This window comes from Apodemus sylvaticus, chromosome 5 (genome assembly GCF_947179515.1).
Source record: "Apodemus sylvaticus chromosome 5, mApoSyl1.1, whole genome shotgun sequence".
NCBI classification, from domain to species: domain Eukaryota; kingdom Metazoa; phylum Chordata; class Mammalia; order Rodentia; family Muridae; genus Apodemus; species Apodemus sylvaticus.
This window is the reverse complement of record NC_067476.1, coordinates 102,602,135-102,620,568: the sequence shown is the minus strand read 5'-3', so window position 1 is coordinate 102,620,568 and position 18,434 is coordinate 102,602,135. Positions and strand designations below refer to the sequence as shown.

The 18,434-nt window shown below is 52.8% G+C and overlaps 2 protein-coding genes across 4 annotated transcripts in view; both read right to left on the bottom strand.

Moving 5' to 3' along the window:
- Positions 1–29: 29 nt before the first annotated feature.
- Jmjd7 (jumonji domain containing 7) lies at positions 30–6,493 on the bottom strand. Of its 2 annotated transcripts, XM_052183307.1 has the most exons (8): positions 6,410–6,493; positions 2,434–2,587; positions 2,103–2,356; positions 1,734–1,790; positions 1,211–1,306; positions 975–1,051; positions 626–785; positions 30–515 (listed from the first exon to the last, which is right to left on the bottom strand). In XM_052183307.1, the coding sequence occupies exons 1-8, from the start codon at positions 6,471–6,473 to the stop codon at positions 427–429; spliced, it is 951 nt and encodes a 316-aa protein (XP_052039267.1). In that variant the 5' UTR covers positions 6,474–6,493; the 3' UTR covers positions 30–426. The 2 variants fall into 2 exon arrangements, with proteins under 2 accessions (XP_052039267.1, XP_052039268.1); XM_052183308.1 differs by lacking the exon at positions 975–1,051 and having other exon boundaries at positions 418–515.
- A 96-nt stretch (positions 6,494–6,589) lies between these two features.
- Mapkbp1 (mitogen-activated protein kinase binding protein 1) overlaps positions 6,590–18,434 on the bottom strand; it is a 54,399-nt gene continuing 42,554 nt past the window's right edge. For both annotated transcript variants that reach the window (XM_052183302.1, XM_052183304.1), the window contains exons 12-31: positions 18,066–18,241; positions 17,254–17,345; positions 16,866–16,991; positions 16,477–16,547; positions 16,229–16,350; positions 15,721–15,796; positions 15,507–15,618; positions 15,124–15,187; positions 14,750–14,884; positions 14,437–14,573; positions 14,184–14,239; positions 12,746–12,982; positions 12,147–12,313; positions 11,808–11,953; positions 11,514–11,708; positions 11,268–11,352; positions 10,727–11,010; positions 9,906–10,502; positions 9,418–9,503; positions 6,590–8,898 (exon numbers count right to left, since the gene is read on the bottom strand). In XM_052183302.1, coding sequence (XP_052039262.1) covers positions 8,671–8,898; positions 9,418–9,503; positions 9,906–10,502; positions 10,727–11,010; positions 11,268–11,352; positions 11,514–11,708; positions 11,808–11,953; positions 12,147–12,313; positions 12,746–12,982; positions 14,184–14,239; positions 14,437–14,573; positions 14,750–14,884; positions 15,124–15,187; positions 15,507–15,618; positions 15,721–15,796; positions 16,229–16,350; positions 16,477–16,547; positions 16,866–16,991; positions 17,254–17,345; positions 18,066–18,241 — 3,192 coding nt within the window. In that variant the 3' untranslated portion in view covers positions 6,590–8,670. The remainder of the gene's footprint in view (positions 8,899–9,417; positions 9,504–9,905; positions 10,503–10,726; positions 11,011–11,267; positions 11,353–11,513; positions 11,709–11,807; positions 11,954–12,146; positions 12,314–12,745; positions 12,983–14,183; positions 14,240–14,436; positions 14,574–14,749; positions 14,885–15,123; positions 15,188–15,506; positions 15,619–15,720; positions 15,797–16,228; positions 16,351–16,476; positions 16,548–16,865; positions 16,992–17,253; positions 17,346–18,065; positions 18,242–18,434) is intronic.

Here is an 18,434-nt window from a genome sequence, read left to right as displayed (position 1 = left end):
CTGTGATGGGGAACATGAGAACAAGCATATCAGTGTCACCTTTTATTGACGGCTTCCTCTACACTGGCCATGTTTATTCCCACAGCTCTGGGAGCCAGAGCCATTATTATCTCCATTTACAGGCAAGGGACTGATGCTGACATGCGGTGACTCACCCAAGGTCACAGCACTGGTGAGAGGCACTGCTGTACCTGATCCGTGCTTCCTTGTCACCTGTGTGGCAACTTCCTGGCACATTCCCCCAGACCTGCCTGGCATTTCCTGAACCTCCAACTATATTCCAAGTCCGTCAATGCCTGATCTCAACACAGGCAGGAACCTGGGCAGCAGCCAGGGCATATTCAAACTCCAGGCCGCCTGTAGAATCAAAGAACCCCCTCAATCCCTGCTGTCCTTGCAGTGTCTGCAGGGTCTGTGAGGGTCTCCTCAGTCAAGGCCTGTGGCCCTAGTGAGGGCGTCCATCAGTTGAAAGTAGCTGTACTTGAGGTCATACTCCATGTCATACCAGAAATTCACTGTGGAGAGGAGAGGGATCTGGATGTGAGATTTAAGCCAGAGCCACCCAACTCGATACCTTGCTAGGCCATGGCAAGGCCTGCCCCCGGATGCCCAGGGTGCTCCTTACCAGCAATACAGCCGTGGGACTGCTGGACATGGTGGAACCACAGAGCTGGCAGGTACAGCAGCTCGCCAGCCCGCACTGTGCAGTGAAGGGCCCGTGCCTGGCTGTAACTGGGGTACCGGGCCAGGTCTGGAGCCAAGGGGTCCAGTGGGATCCAGGGTACCTAGAGACACAGAAGCTGCCTGGGAGCAGGCCCTGAGGCCCCCAAGATCTCCAGCTCTGTCCCCTCTCCTCTCAACTTGAAGAATTACAGCCTAGGGATTTTCAGAGTGGGGGGCCGCCTCCCCAGGCCCTTTGTGCCTATTCCCTGGAGGTCTACCCACTCCCCAGAGCCCAAGAACAGGACAGACACCTTCTCCATTGCTTCCTCGTCCACCACCCTAAAAGTGCCCTCTTCCGTCAGCTGGTAGGTTGCTGGTGTGTAGAGATCTGAAGGCAAGGTCAGGGAGGTAAGTGGCCAACAGCCTGTCAGGCAGGCCCACCATAACCAGCACAGTGTTCCCTGTATAGAGACCAGAGGGCTGGAGCCCGTGGCAGAGACCTCGTGGAGCCTCACCAGTGGCTACCAGCTTCTTATATATCACCTACTGTAAGGGATGAAGGGCCGGTCGCTGGGTGGATGTAACAAGAAGTGTTTCTCGCCAGAGACTACACAGTACAGATTCTCATAGTGGTCCTTGTGCACTGCCGACACACGGAAAACCTGGAGTTAAGGAGAGGAGAGCAGGCCACACTGTCCTCTGCCCTACACCCCGGCAGAACCTACAGAGTAGGGAAAGCCCAGACAGGATAATCAGACTCGGGGAGATTCCAAGGTTCTAGCCAGCATCACAGAACTTGGCCTCCAAAACCTGGATGTGGGCTCCCCTGCATCTGGCTCACCAACGGGCTTTACCTCCTGACCCAGGCCTACTCTCCAACCTCCCTAACTTTTGAAGAGGCATGTAAAAGGTATAGTATTCCCTGTCCCCAGTGCTCCCGCAGTCAGGAGAAACTCTGTGGTCTCCTAGTCCCACAATACCAAAGAAATCGTAGGTACTCATGCTGGGGTCCACCTTTCTTGCCCCTGCCCCTCCAGCCCCCTCCCCACTTCAGGAGTCTCCACACCTACAGGATGTGACTGCTGCTGCGTCACCCAGCCAGAAGTTCACGGCATCGGGCATCTTTCCTGTGGGACACAGTGAGTGAGAACCAGGCTGAGAACCACTCACGTGTGGGGCAGCTGTGCAGAATATGAGTGGGAACCAAGAGTGCCAAGGAGTCTGGAGAAGGTGACACTGGGAGCACGTCCCTGGGATGGCAGAGACAGCAGCTGGTGCAGGGTTTCTGCATTCTAATCCAAGCCTGGAGTGGCAGGTAGGTAGCACCTCCCCCCCCCCCACACACACACACAGAGCCAATACAAAAGGCAGAGGATGAACAAGGGAGCCGACCTATCTCCCCCTTCACCCCCATACCCTGTCTCTTACCATCCACTCACCCAGTGACTCAGAGGCCCAGGGCACGTGGGACTCCATGTCAGACAGAAGCTGGGGCAGCTCAGTGGGCAGGTTGGAGCACTGTTTCTGCACATAGAGGACTCCTGGGTGCCGGGCCCGACCCTCCAACACATCGAGCACATGGCTTATGGGCAGGCGGCGTTCGGCAGGCATCACGAAGCGGTCCCCTCGTACCGCATCCGCATAACCATCTGGAGTCACAGCCACACTCACCTCCGTGGAGCCCACTGTGGCTCTGAAGAAATGGACACTTGGTTTGTAGTCTGCTGCTAATGGTCACTGGTCCACCCCACCTCCCAAGGAATGCCTTACCTTAAGTAGGAGGGGGACCACTTCTGGAGGGCCGGCCAGTGCTGCAGAGCGTTTCGGATAATGCAGGGCCTATTGGGGCACACCCAATCCCGGTAGAAGCAGAGTGGACTTGGAGCCTCGTCCAGGTAGGGCACAACACGAGGTACACTGAGGTCTTAAGAAAGAAGTGGTGTGGGAGGAGGCGTGAAATCAGTGGTACCCAACTGTCACCACACTGTGTGCAACAAGAGACCCTCTACGATGGACATCCTAAGCAGGGCTGCTGCTGACCTAGAAGGCCTGCATGGCTGAGCTGGTGGCCACAAGCTAACTGTGGTGGGTCTGGCTCTGGGATGCTCCCCACTACTGTGTTGGTTTAAACAGGTATGGCTCCGCAGATTCATGTGTGTGAATACTTGGCCAATAGGGAGCAGCACTATTAGGAGGTGTGGCCTTGTTAGGGGAAATGTGTCACTAGGGGTCCTTTGATCTTTTATGAGCTTACATCTGGCCAGTGTGACAATCTCTTCTTGCAGATCCAGATGTGGTGCCCTCAGCTCCATCTCCAGACTGCCACTTTTCCCACCGTGATGACAGTGCACTAAACTAAAACTGTAAGCCAGCCCCAAGTAAATGTTTTCCTTTTTAAGGGTTGTGGTGGTATGGTGTCTCTTCACAGCAGAAAAATCCTAAGACACCTTCCAATGGTGACAATCACTGAACATCTGAAATGGAGCCAGCACTGGGCCTGGCCAGTGTGGCTGAGAGGACAACCCCACTATCTCACCACCTTTATGGCTTATCTATTCTGCCAGGGAGACAACTGTCCAGTGACAACACTAGAAGACAGGGAGGAGCTGGAGAGAGCTCTGGTGTCACAGAACAGGAGCAGCATCCTTAGCCACCTAGGGCCAACACTAATATACACTGTGCCACCCTATAGAGACATTGACTGTGTAACCCTTAAACTGATATGGTGACTCACATCTGAAAACCCATCACCTGGAAGGTAGTATCAGGAGTATCAGTTCAAACCTACCCTCGGCTACATAGCAAATTCAAGGCCATCCTCTGTGTGTGTGTGTGTGTGTATGTGTTGCTTTACCCTATCCCACCCCACCCTGGGCCTAGGTGTCTCTAAGTCCTGATGATTCTACCCTCTGTCTCTCAAAACTGCCCTCTCCTTCTCTCTGGTGCTTTGGTCCAACGTCACACTGATGAAGCTTCCTTTTCTGACCATCTCTTTAAACTGTCACTTGTTAAAAACAATCATCTCCTTGCCTAGCTTTTCTCCACAGATTTATCATTACTGACCCTGTGTATTTTTTCTCATTTCTTTATTGGTTTGTCTCAGCAGACTAGAAACATCACAATAGCTGAGTGACTGCCATGTTTCCCAAGTGCTGCCTCTGACAGCTCATCCCTACAACAGCAAGCACATTAGCACACAGTAGGTGCTCAGCAAACATTTGCTTAAAGTCAAAACCAAGTGCCTCACATTCTGGCTGGCTGGTCATTGCAGTGAACAAACTGGTGTTTCTGGTGGAATCCTGTTCCCTCTCAAGAATATCTCTCGCCGGGGGCAGTGGCGCATGCCTGTAATCCCAGCACTTGGGAGGCAGAGGCAGGCGGATTTCTGAGTTCGAGGCCAGCCTGGTCTACAGAGTGAGTTCCAGGACAGCCAGGGCTATACAGAGAAACCCTGTCTCGAAAAACAAAAACAAAAACAAAAAAAAACCAAAAAAAAAAAAGAAGAAGAAGAATATCTCTCATCTGAGCGCCATCTCACCTTGTCATATACCTCATGAAGGATCCTCTGACAGCTCACTGTCACCCCTGGCAGAACTCCGTCCCCCTTGGCATACATTCAGGCTGCTCCATGACTAAGCCCAGCCCTTTTTTCCCCAGTCTGCTTTGATCCAGTCTCATGCCTAACCCTGACCACTTGCCCCCCCCCACTCTAGATGGGCTGTTCCTGCTGTGCTCTCTCTCTCTCTCTCTCTCTCTCTCTCTCTCTCTCTCTCTCTCTCTCTCTCTCAGTTTTTATGAGAGCAGTGCTTTGCTTTGTTAGTTTTCAACCTTAATGTCTGACCAAAATGCAGCAGTTACTGCAACCCTCGACAAAAGTATATGACATTCATTTTATCCCTGACGTCATACGAGCTCAGTTACATCTCCAATGCTGACTATCCTGCCTTACAGTCAGTCAGAAAGAGACTATCTTTAAATTGGAAGTTGGAACCACATGGGATGCCATTGGTAGGCCCAGGAAAACTACAAAGAAAACAGCTAGCCACATGCTTGCTACCTTGAATACGGGTAAGAATTACCAAGCAGCCGTGAAAGGGAAGAACAGCAACCCCACAAAGCAGAAATCTTAGATGGGAGCTGGGGTTCAGGACACCCGAGCTGCTCTTGGGGATCTGTACAGTGCTTGGGATTGAACCCAGGCCTCCTACATGCTCTGTGTTCCTCTATCCTGGTGTTTAAAATGTGTAGAGATAGCCTTCTGTTTCTTTGCTTTGGTTTTCTGAGACAGGGTTTCTCTGTGTAGCCCTGGCTGTCCTGGAACTCCCTCTGTAGACCAGGCTGGCCTGGAACCACAGAGATCCTCCTGCTTCTGCCTCCCGTGTGCTGGGATTACAGGCGTGTGCCACCATCGCCTGACCTGAAACTACCCTTTTCTATCCTTTGGATTTTCCGTAATTATGCTAGTTTCATTTGCTCACCATTTCCTTTAGAGGAGGGGTAATTTTTCTTCCCTAAAGCTTCAAAAGGAACTCCAAACAAACCCTCTGACCCAGCAATTCTGTTAAGAAATTAACTAACAAAAATAAACATGAACACAAAGTCTGCTCCAGGCTCAGCCCTCACTGCTTGCTGTACACAGCAGGCACACCCCCTCCGAGGGCTCCACTGACCGTGACCGGCCTCTAACACAGTGCTTCCCAATATGCTACCCTTTAATACAGTTCCTAATGTTGTGGTGACCCTAGGCCATAACATTATTTTGTTGCTATTTCATAACTGTAATTTTACTAGTTATGAATCATAACATAAATGTCTGTTCAGGATATCTGACATGTGACTCCACTGGGGTCTCGCCCCACAGATTGAGAATCACTGTTCTAACCACTTGTGTATGACACCGCTGGTAATTTGACAAAATTGTGCTAGATAGATCGCTCTCCGCGTGTTTGTGTGTGTGTGTGTGCGCGCGCGCGCGCGTTCCAAATGTGGGCATGTGTGGTGTGTGCCTATGCATACATGTGTGGAGGCCGTTGACATTAGGTGTCTACCATTCTTACTTTATTTTCTGAGACAAAGTCACTGACTCTGGATCTCAGCATTTGCTAGGCTGGCTGGCCAGGGAGCCCCTGCGGCTCTCCTGACTTTACCTTCTACCTCTGAAACCCCATCAGACATCCACTATCACTACACTCAGTGTTTTACACTGGTGCTAGGGATCTGAACCCAGGTCATCCTGTGTTTAAGCACTTTACCTACCCACCGAGCCATCTCTCCAGCTTGTTTAATGATGTAGGGAGGAGCAGAGAAAGAATCGAAACTCATAGTAGAGGAACAGCCAAGATCAACTGGGCGGCTGCTTACAATCCTCAAAGCTCGGAGTCTGAATGAACGAGGGAAGTCGCCTGCGTCTCTCCTCAGAACCCACCAGTATCCAAGCTATCTGAGGTGAGTGTTCCGGACAGAAAGTATAGCAAGGCAGGGCACAGGACTCAGCACCCCGCTGGCTTTGAGAATGGCACAATGACTACCGTCGGAGCTGTGCTGGGTCTTGACAGCCACAACTGCACCCCATGAAGGCAGCAAGGCGTGCGACCGTGAGCTGAGGACCCGTCCGCCAGCTAGAGAAGGCTACACACGAAAATGTGTGGCGACCGGTCGGGCGCTCATGTACAATCCGAGTTCCCGGCGCCCCAGGCTCCCTCCGCGCTATCTGCGCGGTCGCTGCTGCCGGTGAGAGTCCACTCACCGCGAGCCGCCGCCGGGAACTCTTGCAACGCCCTCCGAACTGCCTCCAGAGCCGCCTCCGCCATGACGCCCCCGGGAAAAGAACCCGCCCCTATTTCCGCTCCAGGACCGAAGTCCCGCCCACGTTTCCGCCATCTAGGATGCGCGACGAGCGGCGCTCTTTTCAGAGTTTGCTGGCCAGTTAACAAATGATTGTGTTTATTGACAATTTCATACATCCGTACAAACGAAACGTTAAAACAGCTCCGCCCCGTACAGCCGGGGTGGAGACTGGCGCCACGGTATAAAAGTTATAAATAAGGGGCTTTCAAAATGGGATGGGACAAACCTGGACGTGGGGCAGCAGTTGCCAGTGGCCTCAGACATGCACAAGGGGACAAAACGCCATCCACCACAAGACCCCGCCCATGCAGGGTAGTGGCGCTCCCTTTAGAAGGGCAGGTGGCATAAAGACTTCTAAAACGTGGTGGAGGTCAGGGCTGTGGGCCGACTTCTAACCCTCAGACTGCCAACCGGCCCACCTCCAGCTGCTGCGGTTCTTTGGACTAGGAGTTTGGCTATGCGGATGTTAGAAAAATGGGCACGCATGGTTTGGGTGTACTCAACATTGAGGCCGAACCAACAAAGCTAAGGACCCATTAAAACCTAGTTTCCTTCTAGCCTCTGCATTCAAAACTTGAAGTGGCTTCGAGGTCTCTACTGGTTTTTGTCATCTAAACCTGGTGAAATGTCACTCTGCCTTACCTGATGCAGAGGAAAGGAGGGCCCAGGCCCAAAGACATACTCACTCCAATTCTGCAACCATCTCACGACTTGTTCCTACCTACAGCCTCTCTCTCTTTTCTTTACCCTCTAACAATTACCTTAATTCTATCCCTGCCTCTGCCACCTACCTGTCCGGCTATCACTTTCCAGCGTGTCTCTTGCCCAGCGCCTCCATTCCACAATCTCCAGTGTCCAGTATCCCTGGGCACCCAACACTGCCTTTGAAAAAGAGCCTCCTGCCTGTGCCAGGTGCCCCATAGGACATCTCCTGTCAGCCTGGCTGTGGACACCAAGACTCTAGAATTTGTTTAGTGTATCCATTCCTTTTTGTATTTCTGGATCAGAGATCCAGTTCATCCAGTGAAGCTGAGGCAAAAATGTGAGGAAACCAGGTGCATATCAGCCAGGCAAGTGTCCTAACAATGAGCACTCGACCTTGCATATGATTTGTGTGTGTGCATGCATGCGTGTGTGTGTGTGTGTGTGTGTGTGTGTGTGTGAGAGAGAGAGAGAGAGAGAGAGAGAGAGAGAGAGAGAGACAGACAGAGAGAGAGAGAGAGAGAGAGAGAGAGAGAGAGAGAGAGAGAGAGGCGCCAAGGTCCTAGGAAGGTGGGCCTTTGCCCTGTAAACCACGAGGGTGCTCCCTATACAGGTTTCTGATTGCGCATTGCCCAGGATGTAGGAAGAAAGTAGTCCCCAGGGGTTCAATCGTCCGCTGGAGACCGAGTCAGAGAACAAGGAAGCCTAGGAGGCTGAGGGAAGTAGCCAGGCTGTGTGTGCCCAGCAGAGGGGCTTTACTGTCCTGCAGCAAAATCCCACAACTAGCTCCAAAGGGGGAAAAGGGATGGGAGCAGAAAAAACGCTAGGGCTCTCTTGCAGGGAACATGGGATTGGAATGTGGGGGCTCAGGTCCTGATACCAACTCAAGTCTTCTAATGGCTGGGAATACCCTGGAGGCCAGGCAGCTGTCTTTCTCACTGCCATGAGTTGGGGGGGGGGGGAACCACCCCTGCTCTGGCAGGCAGGGGAGTGCAGCTGGTGTGGGAGTAGAGGTAAAGGTCTACAGTTGGCTTTAGGATACTGAATACCACATTACCTCTCATCTCTACCCCAGAATACCCTGTGTATGCTCCACCCCAGGGAGCTCATCCCTGAAGTAACTTCAAATGGCTTCTAAGAAGAGAAGGCCAGCCCTTCCCAATGTCCCCAGGTGAGGCAGGCTGCCCTCCTACCCCTCACAGCACCAAGATGACATAGACTCAAGACCTGCCCTGCTATGAGCCCCAGGCCAAGCTTTAGAGACAGGAGTCCCAAGGAAGTGAGGCAACAGCCAGGGAAATAAATTAATAAATACAGGGCCCGAGGGCGCTGGGAGAGCTGCTTTGCCTCTCAGCATTGGCCACGGCTATCCACTCCAGACAGCCTCATGTTTTCTTGAGTGGGAGCAGGGCTACAGTTTGGAATGGAGAGCATTTCTCTTGGGATAGGCTTCGGAACTCAGAGTCTGCGCTCCATGCGCCGCTCCACGGCTCTTAGCAATAGCTCTGAGTACTGCTCCAACAGGGCCTGAGTTTGCTCAGCCCCCACAGCCCCAGGGCTGCCACCTGGGCTGGACAGCACAGCCCCAGCCAGAGCCTCGAGCTCCTGCCGCACTGAAGAGAAGGTGTCTCTCAGGAGATGGGTGATGTGACTTTGCTCTGCTGAAGGTGTCTTACAGCTGGTCACCTGCAACAGGAACACTGACAGTGAGCTGAGAACAGCAGACAGTAGACTGTAGAAAAGGGTTCTACTGACCAGCGCCTTGCCCACCCAGTAGAAGGGACTGCTTAGGAGGTCTACACACAAGACCAGGATGATCAGAGTCAGTCTGACGGGTGACCCAGGTGAGGATCCCTTCAGACTACTGGAACCATCTACTTCTTGACAGTTTTCCCCAACAACTCTCTTTCAAATGTGACACAGTTATATTGTTTCTTATATCTAAAGTACCCAAACCATTTCAGATATAAAAGAGATGGGAATTGGGATTTTCTTGAATGACATGGTGTTCTATGCTACAACCCTGCTTCTTACCTAGAAATAACCAACAGTTTCTGGGGTTGAGAGGCCTGGCCTCCCATTTACTATGCTCAGAATATTCTTGAGCGCTCCATGCAGTGTGTAGAAGAACCTTTGTTGTTACTGTTCTAGACACTCAGCTGACAAGCATGGAGCACTGCCCATCAGTGGCTGCCCGCTACTCACCGCGCGGTAGAGCCGCACCGCCTGGCGAACATTCCCCTGGAGCTCGGCCACAAGCTGTTCACACTGTTGCAAGCTCAAGGCCAGTTCTGAAGGACAAAAACCAGTGAGGCCCAGCTGCTTTCTCAGGCATCCCAACCCAAGGCTGAGCAGGGCTATAATCCCTAGGAGCCCACAATCCCTGCCTCTGGCACCACCACCTTCCAACACCTTCCCCAACACCACACAAAGTTTAGAAGGAAAAGTCAGCCCTACCTCTAGCCCCAAAGCCAGCCCTAGTATCCAGAACACACTAAAGGGTTCACTGAGTCATGGAGAGATCATGAAGGGTGGCAAGAGTGTCTCACCACCAGGGATGCTACTTATGGACCAAGACAAGAGCAGACAGGACAAAACACTAAAGGCTAGGCACACAGAAATGGGGTAGAGCCAGAAAGTGGCCAACAGAGACAGAAAGGATGGGCCAGGTGAGACTGGGGAGCCGTGCACACCTGAGTCCTGGCTCAGGGCTGCCCCTGGCTTGCTGCTTTCCACAGGGTTATGAGTCTTCTCAGGGGACAGGGACTGCAAGTTCTCAGGGCCTTGGAGAAGGTTGCTGACTGGCAGTTGCTGGACACAGGGGTGGTTGGGGCCAGGATGAGCCTGGCACTCTGTTCTAGATTTATGAGTAGTACCCTGCCCTAAACAGGAGTGCTTTTCAACTGTAGTAGGAGCCTTTCCTAGGCTCACCAAAGGGCCCGATTGTTCTGTTTCATTGTGGGTCAGGCCCTTGGATACAGGTGAGAATGTGGTCAGCGTAGGACGGTCAGGAAGTGGTTTGGGGATATCCAGGACAAGGTGAGCCCTGCTAGGCAGAGCTAATTTGTTGAATGGTGAGATTCGGACTGCTGCAGGAGCTTGAGGTTCAGCTGCCAGGCCTGGATTCTCGCCAACAGAAATGCTACGAGCTAGCTTGACCATAGAACTGGTGGTGGGTTTCAGGTAGGAGTGGGGCTGAGATGAGCAGCCGTCAGCTTGTGGCAGGGATCCTAAACTGCCCTGGATCTCTGCCTCCCGGAAGAGCAGTGGACGTGATGAAGGCGCCTCATCTGCATCGGAGACAGGGACAGATGCAGGTCAGCTGGTGAGGAAGGTATGCAAACGCTAGGGCTCAGTTCCCGGTTGCTATTCTCCCAAGTGCATGTCACTAAGGGACATGCAGTGGTGAGCATGGTGACATGCCAGGGCTGCAGTAGGCCTACCTTCCTCCGGCATGCCCACACACATGCCTCACATCCCCACAGCCTGTAGTTGAGCCCACCAGGTTCCTTACCCTGTGGTACCAAACTATGCACAGACTGGGCTTTCTGGAGTCCAGCTAACGGCCGGGTTGCAGCCATTTTCTTGGAGGCCCAGCTGTTGTCCAGGTTGTTACGCCGTCGTGGCAACAGCACAGGGGCCACCTGCTTGGGGCCAGAGTTGCCAGAAGAGGGGTCCATTTCTGGGGGTGCTCCTGGGGGAGTGGCACCGCTGCTTTTCAGCTGCTCACCAGAAATCTGTGATACCTGGTCAGGTCTGGACATCAGGGCCAAGCCTGAGGAGGATAAGGATGGCTCCCTACAGGAGAATGGGTTCAGAAGAAGGCCCAGAGAAGGCTCAGTGCTTCCTCCCTCTAAGACGGCCAGATGCTCTCATAGAAAGAGATGCACCAGGCGAGGACAAGCACAAAGCGAGACAGTTTGGGTGAGACCACCTGCTTCAAATCTAGGAGTACAAAGTCCCTTCTGGAGAGAGATGAAAAAGGCTACAGGCTGTGCCAGGTGCAGGAGCACCAGGTCAGCAGAGCCATGTGGGGGATGGGGGATGCTCTGTACCTGAGTGGGGAGGTCTGCACTTGCAGGAGGAACCGTGATGAGATGCTCCGAGACTCTGTCCTCTCTAGGACCCGTGCTGGGCCCCCTGCAGGAGCCACAGAAACCAGGAACTGAGTCAGAAGTTTAGTTCTTGCCGGAGGTCTTACAGCCCCTACAAAGCAACCTAAGGCACTGCCTACTGGACCCTCCCTCTCAGCTGGGGGAGAAGAGCAGACGCAGCCACTGAAGGCGGCCCACAGAGCACACCTGGAGCAGCCCCATTGGCCAGAGTCTCAAAGTGCTGTTTAAGAAACTGCTCCTGATCCGGTGTATGAGGGCTGCTGTCCTGTAGCCCACAGAGGCCAGGGCCTCCCTCTTCTTCCTCTTCTTCATCGCCCTCAGCTGGCTCTTCCAGGTCTGAGGAGATGCCATCCACACTTAGGGGTTCTGTGCTCTCAGAGTCTGGATGTGGGGGAGGGAAAGGCATCACAGGGTACCTATCAGTCACAGGTCTGCCTTCCCTGCTCCACCTGTTGTCCCTGCCCCACAGTGCAGCTTTACCTTCATTGGGGTGTTCAGGGCTGGAAAGCCGGCTGCTGCTGTAATCCACAGAGCAGGCGCTGTCAGGACTGTGCTTTTCTGAGCCCCTGCTGCCGGGGTACCCTCGTCCTAGGGATCCTCCGGTTGGAGCCTGCACCTGAAACGCACTGCCAGGAAGGCCAGCAAAGGGAAGGAAGGGCAGTGAGCAGGGGGCAGCAGCTCCACTCAGCTCCTGCCTGTGAACACAGCTAGGAAGGAGGTGGCTCGGAGGCCAACCATTGCCTAAGTGAGAAAACTCAGAGGGAAAGGAAGAGTGGGGGCTGCACAGCCCATGAGTCTTGGCCAGGGCACAACCCTTGCCTGGTATCCATGGTAGGGCTGTCACTGGGTTCCGGGTAGACAATACCATCTTCAATGGGTGCAGGCTCCAGATCTTGGGCAAAGACTCCTTCCTCTTGTGACAACAGCCGGATAATGTGGGGGCAGGAGCAGGGCTGGGAGGCCTGAAGCCGAGGGGCTCTTTCATTCTGGAAACAGACAAAGAAAGCAGTACTTGTGAGGATGGCTGGTGTGAGAACAGGGTGTTGAGAAGAGGAACAAGCTGGCAAAGACTGGCGAACACCAGTTCTGAGGAAGCAGAATGCTGTAGTTCTGGGGACAGGAAGCAGGAAGCCAGGCTCCAGCTGGAATGTTAAGCTTCTGGCAGAGCTGCATTGGCACTCAGACTGCCAAGCTCCTGTCCACTCAACACCAAGAGTGCTCCCAAAAGCTCACTTTACCTCTTGGCCCACCCTGCTCACAATACAGCCCAGTCAGCTCTACCACAACTGCATTTCAGATGAGCCACGTGCCACGGACAGAGGAAGCACAGAGGTGCCCATGCTCAGGCTTCAGTTGTTAGCACAGGGCTAGCTGAGGCGTCCTGAGATCTCTAAAGAGTTGGGAGAAAGTTAGCTCACCTGGCTAACACACGACAGTTCAGGGGCCTGTTGATCACGCTTCCCAGGACCCGCTGGGGACACAGCCAACGAGTCCTGGCTGGGGCCTCGAGGGCTTGGGGCCAGGGTCTCCAGCTGCCGCAGGTCCAACATGGAACGAACACTCAGCTCCACACCTGGCTGAGCCCAGCGCCCTCTTCTTTTAGGTCCTGTGTCAGCTGCAGGAGCTGGGTCCAGGAACTCCATGCTCTCTTGTGCCTGGTGGTTGTGGTGAAAGAGGAGTAATAATTAAAATCATACTATCAACAAACAAACGTATGTATATATTGTTTGCATGAATGCCACCCTCTATGTATTAGCTCATTTTATCTTTACAATCATTTTATAGAATAGTACTATCCCAGGTCTTACACAGGAGGGAAACAGAAGCACAGAGGATTTCTGTGACTAGCCCACATCCATGGGGGACCTTAAGTGGCCCGCAGGAGAGGTGAGCTCTAGTGGGCATACTCGGGGCTGCACTCTAGACCTCAGAATAGGAACCTCTTTAGTTTTGGCCTTTAGCTGGTGTCTTACAGTCTAGAGCCAGGACTCTAAATAATCCTGTTCTTTGAAGATACCAACAGAAGCCAGAGTTGCATCTCAGCACTAAGGCGAAACCAACAACGAGGGACTGAGACCCTGCATGGCCAGAGAGCACATCATCAGATCAGTCTGTGAGGCTGCAAGGCTGCTCCTACCAACAGCGAGCTAGACACAAAAGCCCAGCTTGGGATATGTGAGGGCTGGGCTGCTTCAGGCTTGCTGAAAATGTCTCTCCTCCTCTGGCACTCTGAAATAGCCACTCAGCACCAGGTATTCCTACAGCCATTTCCCTCTGACTGCTCTGAACTAACTTCCTCACTGGGGTCTTCAGAACTCGAGTTCCCTGGGCCTCTGCTTGCTGGAGCCTTGCTCTCTTCCCGGGGCTGCTGCTCTAACATGCAGCTCACACCATCGCTTCTCCCTGCATACTGCTTGCTTCTTATTGCCCTGGTTTGGTTTGGTTTGGTTTAAGCGCAGTGTGGTTGAAGACAAGGCCTTTCTTCTCACTACTCAGAGCTAGGCCCCTGTGGGTTTCCATGAGTCCCAGGTCAGCCAGGGCTGCACAGTGAGACCCTGATGCAAAGCAAAACCAAGCTACTCCTGAATGGTATTTCTCCCAGGCTCCTGACAGACGAGGAAGCGGACCTCTCCTCTAGTGGAGGCAACCTCATCTGATACAAGAAGGAGAGACTGATGCTCCCTTATCCCTGACTAGACCAGCTGCTTGACCTCAATGATAAGGCCTTACTTAGAAACAGGAATGGAGCATGTGGGCCGGTCCTGTACCCAAATGCCTCACAAGGCACAAGGGGCTCTGCTGCTACTCTCTCACGTCTAACAATCTTGGAAGTACAATTCAGTGATGGTAACTTACCCGACTCATTTCCCAGTGGGACAGGCTTCGGAGCAAGGCTGGACTAGACCCTGAGGCTAGACAGAAACTGGCAGTCAGAGGCGTGTTTCCTACCTCCCCAACTCTGGGACCAGGAAGGATCCCAGAACATCCCCATGCCCCATGTGATCACTGTGAAAGCCCAGCCTCCTTATCCCATGGTCCAGATGGGGCTCACCACACCAGCCACCAGACCAGCTAGAGCCTGTCTGCCTTACACCTAGCTGCCACAGACCTAGTTCCTTCTTGGTGCTCTTGCCAAGGATGGGCAGAGCTGGCACTTCTTCTTCTTCGGTACCCTCATCTTCTCCCTCCTTGTCACTGTCTGAGGAAAGAGCTGGTCCAGAAGGGGGTGCCACTGGAGCATGGTGCCTGAGTCCAAGACAACAAAGGGCATAGATGCGAAAGCTCACTGGGCAAGAAGCCAACAATGATGGCTTATGCGTGAGGATGGCCTTGGGACTGCAGTGCGTTCTACGTGAGGAGGTGCAGAGAGATCACACATTGTGCGGACAGCAGTGAGCAGAGCCCGTCTCTGGCCCACTTACTGTTTGACTCCAGAAGTCCTTTGGGGAGAGGTTGTTCCTTGCTGCTTGATCCCCCGCTGGCGCTGACGCAATTCCGCCAGGCGCTGCCTCATGCTGATGGTCATCTCAGAGCTCAGACGCCAGACAAATACGCAGCTAGAGTGGAGCCATGACATTGGTGGGGCAGGGAAGGTCTCCGGGGTAGCACACCATTTATTTCTACTTCCCATGAACCAGCAGGGCAATCCAGGCCACCCTCCACCCCAGGTCAGGCCCCACCAAGAAATAAATATCCCTCTTCAGGCCTACTTCCCAGAGACACCATGAGAGGAAGTGAGAGGGGGACAGGGTAGCACAGAGAAGAAACTGTCTCAGGGAAGTTAGCTTCTGCTCACCTGTCCCCCGACACAGAGATGAGGTGTTTGCAATCATTACTAAATTTCATGCCAGTGACAATCTCTGTAAAGAGTAAAGTATATGGTCTATGAACTACCACAAAGACCTAACCAAATTCCTGCCTGCTCCAGCAGTGGGGGTGAGCACTGGCTTCCGGGGAGAAGAGTCAGGTTCTCTCTTCTCATAGGCTCTTCATGCTCTGAGCCTGGACGTAGGGGAAGGGAAAGGTATCAACCACACTGTCCATCCCCTTTTGCCACAGGCCTTTCTCCCCTTGCTTCAGTCAGTTGATCCCTCCCAGGGTAGATGGGCAGAGTTGTGGTGTGGCAATAGACAAGGGAAGAAATACAATTCTAAACAGGGAGGCAGATGCTACACTCACCTGAGTGACCAAACATGGTGGCCACACACTCGCCTGAGGAGAAGTCAAAAATGGAGAGATTCTTATCGGAACAGCTGGTGGCAATGTAGATTCCTGAGGGGTCTGTCTGCACCTGGGGACACAGCAGCAAGAGTAGGGAGCACCACCCACAGCTGCCCAGCAGCAGGTGGCAGGGCAGGCAGCAGCGCCCTGCTAGCCCCACTGGGGTGCTCACCTTAATGAGAGTGCCATCTTCACCCTGTGACCCTTTGAACAGCTTTTTTTGCTTCCCGCTGCTAATGTTAAAGATCCTGTAAAGGGAGGCATGTGTTCACAGCAGCCTGAGAACGGGGCACAGAGCTAGAAGCAGCAGCACTCACTTCCCATGTGTCCTGGGAGCTCACGTTCACCTGAGAGAGGCCTACTTGGGTGAGGGGTGAGGCAGAGTACTTTGCTGCCTCAAGGAGGCTCAAAGCCTGGACAAAAAGGCAGATTTGGGGACTGAGCTGCACAAAGGAATGTGGTCCAAAAGCCTGACAAGTGGAGGCCAGCAAAACAGCTCAGAGGGCAAAGGCACGCACTGGCGGCCGATGGCTCGAATCTGATCGCCAGGAGAAAAGCCACCCCTGAAAGTGGTCCTGACACCCCCTCCCGCATGCGCACTGTGGCATGAGCACATCCTCTCCCCACAAAATAACCGGAGGGAAAATGAATTTAAAGAAGCCCGAGATGGGAGCGCCCACCGGATGTTGCGGTCCTGGCAGCCGATGGCGGTGTACTTCCAGCTGGGCTCCACGTCCATGTCATAGAGGGTCGTCTTCCGGACCACGTGGTGTGTTCGTGTAAACTGTACTCCTTCTCCAGACTGCGTAAGGGAGCGCAGGGGCAGACCATGTCCAAATGTATCACCAGGTCACAGGGCTCAGGCTCCCTCACCTCCTGTGACCTGAGGTGTTCCTACCCCTGCCCCGGGGACACCCAGTGCCCTTACCTTCTGTGCAGTTCGGAAGTAAATGCTCTTGTCTGCACCACAGCTGATCATTCGCACTTGCCCATCACTGGCTGTAGGGGACAGGGACCCGGCTGCTTCCACCACATGAAGGCAGCCTTTCTCCTGCCTTCCCTTATTTTCCCCAATGGAGCTACTCTACATGGTAGACCAACCAAATAAAACAGAGTGTATCTCACAAAACCCACGGCCCCCCCTCTCAGCCCTCAGTCTGGCTCAGGGTCCCCTAGACTAAAAGTCTATATTCCACCTGTCTTCCTACCTAGCCTCATGACTCCAGGATACCTCCCAATCCCTCCCAGCACTCTTCTTATAAACATGGAGGGGGTGGTAGATAGAGGGATGTATAGCTTCAATTGCCTGGTCCCCACCTGCAAACTTGACAGCAGTGATGGAGGATGAATGCTCGTCCAGTGTCTGCTGCAGACTATACTCCCGCCCAGCGTCCAGCACATGGATCAGACGGTCCCGGCTTGCTGATGCTAGCAGTTTCAAACCTGGAGTTGGCAGAGCCTCATCAGTTCAGACTAAGCTGGCCCTTAACGCTGCCTGTAAGAGCCCCTATGGATGGAGCCTCATGTCCCCAAAGCTACACAAACCACACAGCAGGGACAGAGCTCTTAAAATCCTGCAAAGACCAAATGATCTGAATACAGGACCCAAGATTATCAGAAGCCAAGTCAGGTAAACAGTAGCATTGGCAGGACAGGAGGGGCAGTGCCAGAGCTAGACCCTGCTGAGGCATGGGCTAGACCTTACCTGTGTCTGGCTTAGAGTACTCCAGGCACAAGATCTCAGAGTCGTGGGCCTCTACTTTCAGCATCTCACTCAGGGACTGCAGTTCATGTACCCTACAAATAAGAGAAGTCATTGCTGGGCTGCAAGAGGAAAGACCCCCTTCTTCTGTTACATCCTCTCTCCACCTTTAAACAAATATTTTTAAGCTTAAAGAAAAACTTCAAACACTATAGGTATTCTATATTTCCTTTTCCCAGTTCTTAACTAACAGGCATAACAACAGCACATATCGGGCATTTATATACTATTAGCTAGGTATCTTATTAGTAGGTATCGTCATTTTTTTCTGTATGTCCTTACTGATCCAGGATCTTAAAGAATTCAAAGGCATTTAACACTCACTCCTCTCTAGTTTCCTGTAGTCTGTGCAGTTTTTCTGTCCTTCCTTACCTTCCATGACCTTGACATTTTTGAAGAACACTGACAGCTACTCTGTTGTATGTAAAACTCATTTGAGCGTCTCATGAGTCAACTGAGTTATATGCATTTTTAGCAAGAATGCCACAGAGACAATATTATGTCCTTCTCAGACCCCATATCTGAGCTTCCTCATGCCCTCAGATGTGTGGCTGGTAGCTGTGCTACTTGTCTGGGATGGCTTTTTCTGAGCTCTCGACTATAAGCTCATTCTTTCCATTTTACGGAATAAATATTTTGTTTCTAAGGTTTGGGGGGGGGGAGCTTTAAGCCCTCTTAAAGCACTGCCCTTGAGGACTTAACTACCACAGCCACCATGAGAGGCAGTTAGCACCTAGCTCAGAACCTGACATTACCTAAGTGTGCCCATGCGGTCTCCCGAAGCCAGGTGCTGTCCATTGGGGCTGATACACATGGAACGGATGCCCACTCGGGGATCCATCAGGGACCCCTCAGCCTTGTCTCCTCCAGGCAGCTCAGTGTCCAACAGAGCCTGAGTGTTTCCGTCCACATAGATGATCTTAATAAGATCCTGGTGGGAAAGGTGAAAAGAGACAGCTCAGGCAGCCCCAGCAGGATGGCAGCAAGCACAGAGGATGCTGGGTAAAAACCAACCCTTGGCTTAGAGAGTCCAGCCAAATAAAAGCTGCACGATCAAGATTGGGAGAACCAGTTCCTGAAAACAAAGTCAAAATCTCTAAGCATGGGGGCACTAAGTATGAAAC

Coding starts and splice junctions, on each gene's coding strand:
- Jmjd7 (XM_052183307.1), bottom strand. CDS start 6,473: ATGGCGGAGGCGGCTCTGGAGGCAGTTCGGAGGGCGTTGCAAGAGTTC. Junction 1,307..1,733: donor CGCAGCAGCAGTCACATCCT/GTAGGTGTGGAG, acceptor GTGTGTCGGCAG/TGCACAAGGACCACTATGAG. Junction 516..625: donor GTCCCACGGCTGTATTGCTG/GTAAGGAGCACC, acceptor TCCTCTCCACAG/TGAATTTCTGGTATGACATG.